The 6,793-nt window shown below is 45.7% G+C and overlaps 1 protein-coding gene across 7 annotated transcripts in view; it reads left to right on the top strand.

The window, feature by feature from the left end:
* Positions 1-6,793, top strand: part of LOC137886693 (BAR/IMD domain-containing adapter protein 2-like) — a 56,062-nt gene that overhangs the window by 19,955 nt on the left and 29,314 nt on the right. For 6 of the 7 annotated variants that reach the window (XM_068729252.1, XM_068729255.1, XM_068729257.1 and 3 more), the window contains exon 3: positions 342-428. The exons of the other annotated variant lie outside the window; for it this stretch is intronic. In XM_068729252.1, coding sequence (XP_068585353.1) covers positions 342-428 — 87 coding nt within the window. The remainder of the gene's footprint in view (positions 1-341; positions 429-6,793) is intronic. 7 annotated transcript variants of the gene reach the window in all.

Raw genomic sequence — 6,793 nt, forward strand, 5'->3', positions numbered from 1 at the left:
AAGATGATGGGTTAGAACTGAAAACGGTTTGCGTGGCTAGATACCAATATGGTTGAAATGTGGGTGAACTAATCCCTATTAAAAGGGTTTGCTGCAGAGTAGTTTGTGCTGAAGACGCGTGCTTGATTAGTGTCTATAGCTGTCTCTCTGTTTCCTGTAGTTGCCTCCATAGAGCTTTTTCTTTTCCTGCCTGGTCTCCATTTCCGCCTGTCGCTCCTTATTTCCCATGCCCAACCGTACCTCTCTGGGGGGTGGGTGAGCCGTAGGGGAGGGTTGCAGAGCTGAAGAAGAATTTCAACTCTGCACCCGTGGTCTGATGCCCAATGCTTCCATGTTTCCAGGTGTCACATATGCTGCAAAGGGCTACTTCGACGCTCTGGTGCGGATGGGCGAGATGGCCAGCGAAAGTCAAGGCTCTAAGGATCTTGGTGAGTCCTCGTAGTGGCTGTAGCACCCCTGGTGGGGTGGAGGGGGGTCTGCACAAGCAGATGGTGAATGGGATGGCTCGTGCTGTTGAGCGGAAGCAGCTGATGACCGACCTGAAACCGGACACACACACTCACACACACACGGACATTTGGTGCTCAAGAGACTGTAAATCCTAAAAACAGAGCTTCAGTCTGCCCTTTACTGCAACGTAGAACTTATTTGATGCATTATTACTCACAATTCATACAATCAAAAACGTTCTAATTTGAGAAGAATTAATCCTGCATGTTTGTCACAGCATGCTCATTTGTTTAATCTCTTGTCTCCCCACACATTCAGGCAACATAAAAGGCTCTGCTTTGTTTTTATGTTGCACCGCTGTGAGCAAACATTTGATATTCACAACAGCACACACACACATCTGTCCGTTCACAACAAGCCCTCAATACATTTACGGTGCCGGTGGACAATCGGGACGTGAGGAACGGCTCGCTCGGCTCTCATGCAGCGTGTTGTCCGGTTTCGGTTGAATCAGCCCTGGTTCTGCTCGTTATAGACTTCTCTGTAGCGATAGTTTGCATTAGGAGAGAATTAAAGATACACGGGTAGGAACATCTGTCTGAAGTAAGCATATCATTGTCGCGCTGTGTGCAAAGTTGTGTCGTAGTTGTTGACCCCTCGCATGGCGAGGAGTGTGCCGGGTCTGCGTTAGAACCGGATCGCTGCATCCTCTGTGTTTGTTCACCCTGATGGGACTCAGGAGAGGAGGGTAAAACAGGGATATCCGAGGCAAGCGAGGAGGAGGATATAAAAGCAGCGTTCATTATTCATGGGGAGACCTTTTTTGGATTCTCCCTTGCACTTTTTCTTGAGCCTCATCAATTCATTTTCCCTCCCCGCGTCTCTTTGACGAATGCTCAGCTGAGCTAGTGTGCCCACTCTAATGTTGAATAGCAAAAAGCTCATTACTATCCCTCCATCCAGCTTTCACCTCCATAATTCGTACGCGGATCACGGATGTCCACTTCCTGCTTAAATATTGCAGCTTTAATGAGCGTGCAACCCATGACTCATCTTAACCGTTTTAATTATTAAAAACCACTAAAGTAAAGTAATCGACGTCAGAAAGTAAATTCAACTTTGTGTTCTTTGTGCAGACGTTTACAACAAACAACAAATTGTTCTGCGACCCTTAAAACACAGTATGAAAACAAAAATGTGCAAGATTTCTCTGCGTCACAATGACTTCATTTTAAAAAGAAGTACTAGAATAGAATATCCCATCATGCATCTGTACATCCCCGTGTCTTGGTTGCTTTGCTGTTGTGCATTTCATGCTTTCTGTCTCACACGACGTGCGCTCTCTCGACGTCTTTTGTCTGCATGCATGTCGCGGTTGCCCGTTTTGTGTTCCTTTTTCCTTTTCCGGCAGCTCAACCGTGACTCAGCAGAACCTCCAGCGAAACGACAGACTAGGCTGAGCAGGATGAATTGATGCGGTCTCCACAAATCAGCAGCGCTCGGAGCGGCTTTGATTTGTCCAGAATGAAGGGGCGATCGCTCTCACCATGCTTATTGTGTTGTGGACGCTTTAGCATATTTAATATGCTTGTGTTGAGCCTCGCGTCTCCAGTGAATTAACTTAGAACATGCTAATTACCTGGCAAAACACAAAGAGAGTATTCTCAAACTGTAACTTCAGGTTACATAATAAGTCTCTGCAAAATGAATCCATGGATGACGATGCTTCCAGCAGATGGAATGTTTGTTTAGTGGGAGGGTCATGTGACAGTAGGGAGCTCCGACACATCCTGATCTTAACTCTTGAGCCGACTTCTGAAGCCGTTTTTTGCACGGACGCCATTTTGCCCGTCTCTACTGATGCACATGAATGTGTCTTCTCAGCAGAGTTCTATAACTGCGTTTCATAACATACGTTTGAAAGGCGGGGATCGTGAAAAGTAGTCCAATATTCACATACAGTCTGATTAAATATATCAAGGAAAGGACTGGATGGTTAAAGACGCATGCAAGGGAGAATGTGTGTGTGTGTGTGTGTGTGTGTGTGTGTGTGTGTGTGTGTGTGTGTGTGAGTGTGTGTGTCAGGGATAATCACTCACCCAGGGCTTTACCTCACACTTCATAATTGATGGGAACCAAAAGCAGATTCGTAAAATTGCCCATCTAGTAATTGTACATTTAATTGGGTTTTGTTGAGGGGGAAATGTCCGGGCGCCACGGTGCCGAATTAACCGGGCCGGACTTGAAGCTGCTCGATCTCTCTGAGGCGGCAGAGTCTTTCACTCGGGCTGTACTCGCTGCAGTAATGTAATTAATCAGAGCGTTAAGACGAACAGCAGCTAATGGCATTAGCACACGGACGGAGGACGCGGGACTGCATGTGACGGAGCGAAATAAGGAGGAGAATTGAGCGCGATGGAGAAAGTGGAGAACATCGTGAGCTGCAGGGTGGAGACGCACCGGACCGTTCCATCATTTACCTCATTAGCATGAACGCTATCCAGAGTTAATGGATAACATCATTAAGTGAAGGAAAGTTTAAATCTAGTCACGCGTTAACATGGTAAAGATTACAATAGATTTATGTTACCATGAGATTATTCATTTATACAGCAGACGTTAAAGTGGAGTCATGAATTCAAATGTTTATTATTATTATTATTGGTTCAGATTCTTATTCTTTTATATTCATATCTGACAGAGTTTGAGGTACTATAGCTTTAATTGACTCAGGAGAAATTAAAAATGCCGCACTTCGCTTATATTGTAAAGACGAGGCGATGAAGTAAATTCATTCTCAGACATCAGATCAGGACAATCTAAACCCAACCGCATGTTTTAACTCCTGCTGCCAGTAACAGTGAGGGAGACCTTCTCACATATCCGTTGCTGGAATCTGTAAAAGCTTCTTGTGTGTGTGATTGTCATTTTTTACTGGAACACAGTGTTCCAGTAATTACTTCTGAGTGTCACTTTGGAAACAGCAGCAGAGGAACAGTTAAATGGTAGATTTCATTTTCAGCTGCCCACACACACACACACACACACACACACACACACACACACACACACACACACACAATGTATACTGTACGAGCACACAAGTGCACACCCTCACATGCCAGAGCAGGCGGTGCTCAAACTGTGTAATTAGGACAAAAACAACAAAAAAAGAAGATTACATGATTATTATCCACTTTCGGAGCCCAAAATAAACTGCCTTGCGTCTCCTCATGGGGACTCTTGTTTATGCAGAGTGTTGTTGTTCATCACTTAGCACGGCTGAGGATACACGGCCCCGACAGGAAGAGGAGAAGATGCCTCGCTCGTGTTTCACTCAGTTGTTCTTAATTTACACCACACTGTCAGCATTCGAACGGCCGCTCTGCTGCATGACTCCCCTGCGTGGAGAGAGGAGCTACTCCACGACTGCAGTGTGGAGCATCAGCCCACTCATCCTCTCCTCTTTCACTACCGCGCTCTCTGTGTGTGTGTGTGTGTGTGTGTGTGTGTGTGTGTGTGTCTACGAAACGCCCCCATCATTGATGTGGGAGCGCAGGCAGCCCTGGGAGAACACGCCGACTCTGCACACGTTTCTAAAAATAGATGAAACGAAACGCCTCGAACGGAGCCGCTTCGAAGGAGGAGGAGGAGGAGGTGGAGGAGGAGGAGGAGAGACGGAGTGCGATGCTTGATCCGCAGCCCAAAAATGGGCTCGTCGGTGATGTCAGTGTGGATGAAAATGCCATCATCGTTCTTCCGTATACTAAATATGGACACGGTTGTAAGGAAGCTCCTGCAGTTCCGGTTCCCCTCTCTGACCATATTTGGGATCCGCCATTCAGATGCAGATCTGAGCAGAGAGGTGGCACTCGCTCAGATCTGCGCTCTGGCACGCACACCTGAAGGAAAACATCCATTTTGGCTTTGATTCATATAATATAAGGTGGATGTAATGGATTTTATTATATCAGAAGCGTTTTATACAGTTAATACAGAATATCTCCAGCCGTCACATCCTCTGCTGTTGCTTTTCATCCCTACCTGTTGATCAGGACCGTCTGGACCGTCTGGACCGTCTGGACCGTCTGGACCGTGTCTCAATCAGACGTGTGTCACAGTGGAGAGATCAGAACTGGAGGTTTATATTCGCCTGAGAGAAAAGATGGGGAGGATTTTTTAAAACATTTCCCCAACCAGGAAAGCCTCTTATCTAAAATTATAAAATAAAATGCCAACAATAATCTTATAATAGATTGGATTCCTATAAGCACCTTAAAGTCCCCTTTACTTTGTGAACTTATTTAACAATGTACTAAAAAAAATGGCAACGTCGTCATATTTTTACATGAAAATATATCATTATTCCTTTATGTAAAACTAAATATGACGTGTGCTTTAATAAGCTAGTACCGATAATATCATGAAATCCATCCACCAATCAATCTGCAGCTTTTAGCCACATGGTGTGTGTGTGTGTGTGTGTGTGTGTGTGTGTGTGTGTGTGTGTGTGTGTGTGTGTGTGTGTGTGTGTGTGTGTGTGTGTGTGTGTGGAGACACAGTCCTCTGTATCTGTTTTACTTTAAAAATCGTATAAATAATCAAAATAAATACTGTTTTATTTATTAAAATCCAAAAATGATTAGACCAATTTTTACCACAACTCCAGCTATGGACCTACTAGATATTTCCTGCTCAGCCTGACCACGAGTAAAGTAATATGAAATATCATATTTATGCTCTTATTACATCTAATTCTCATTATTCTCTCATATATTCCCGTTGCCCGGGGCTGAAGACGCTTCAGCATGACGTCCGTCACATTAAATCAGTTTTAAGGTTAATTCACACGGCCAAATTTCAGGTCCAGGAAACAATTAGCCTTTGGTTAATTAATTCATCTGAACAACGCTTTAGAAGAGGCCTGCGAGGCACGTTCCTCCACTTCATCAGATATGTGTGTAAAGGATCGCAGGCCTTCACCAACGGGAACACGGCTCAGATACAAGCGGCGATATCAGAGACCCGATTAGACGTCAGCAGGGGAGAATTTAATTCTTGTGGGTCAAAAAGACAATTTCCGTATTCATCAGCGGATTTCACCGCATAATTTTCTCATTTGTTTTTCAAATGACTCTACTTCGTCTGGGAGAAGCGGTTTGAATCACCGCTCGTGCCTCACGGCTGGGTGGCGGCAGTAGAAGCGCGAGCTCCTGGAAGCAGAGGTAAAGAAACCGAAGAGGAAAGCAATAACAAGGAGAAGCCGCATTCCTCAGCGACTCTGCTGGTGTATTATTATATATTGCCGAGCGTCACTGACGGATATTTCGTCCACGATATTTGCCGTTGTTTTTCTCACGTTGCTCCGTTTTGAGGAGAAATCGTGGGACCTCGCCGTGACCCTCGTTTCTTTCTGAGAAACAGGCAGAATTTCCCTCGAGCTTCATCCCCATCTGAATTCAGCCGGCGTTCACTCTGCGTAGAGGGAAACTGCAGCGAGAGCACTCTTTCAGAGTGACTTACCCCCGCCTTGTCATCTCACAGTGTAATAGTTCTCCCTCTCCCACGCACATTACCCTACTGGGGACGCTTCCCGCTTGTGTCCAACATTAAGGAAAGATTGTGGAACAAAGTCAGACCTGAGGGATATTACTGGAGTTTAGACTTCATTAATTCAGGACACTGAGGGACTGATGTCACAGTGTCCTAGTACAAGATGATTGAGCCGCTTTAGACATCTTTATGTCCAGGTTTCATCTTTAAATCAGTTGTGTTAGTGTTCATTCTTCCTCTACAGACGCTTAGTGTCTGAAGAAAAGAGTATGAGGCCACCAACAGGGCTACTTCGGCCAGCCAGAGGGGCTACTGGGGCACTGGAGTGAGTTAAAGGGGCAGTTTGTGCCGACAGCAAGGGCCCGAAGTTCTAGAGGGGCTCTTGGGACAAGCAAGGGGATCACTAGAGCCACCAAGAGAACCCAGAGGGGTTCTTTGGCCAATCAACAGGGCATTTGAATAGGGGCTCAGGTGCAATGGTGCACTTGGGCTGACTAGAGGCTTAGCAAAGGGTCAATTAATGCCTCTCTACAGCACAGACACGTGCTTAAATTACTTCTACGATTTTGGCACTGACTCGCTGTGAACATAACCCAACTTGTTTTGTATTTTAATTTCCACCCGGGGGTTAACTCACTCTCTTATTACCAAAACCCCAAAGTGACCAACGGGAGACGTGGCTGTCCTTCGTCTGTGTGCTCGTCATCAGAACAGCTCGGCTGTACCGATTTAGCTCTGCCTCAGTGTTTCTGCCGCTGTCGAGGTTACCTCAGGAGGTGAAGGAGGACGC

The sequence above is a fragment of the Cebidichthys violaceus genome, unplaced genomic scaffold, assembly GCF_023349555.1.
Source record: "Cebidichthys violaceus isolate CVI_PGR_0920_01 unplaced genomic scaffold, fCebVio1.0.p SCAF_45, whole genome shotgun sequence".
Lineage (NCBI taxonomy): Eukaryota > Metazoa > Chordata > Actinopteri > Perciformes > Stichaeidae > Cebidichthys > Cebidichthys violaceus.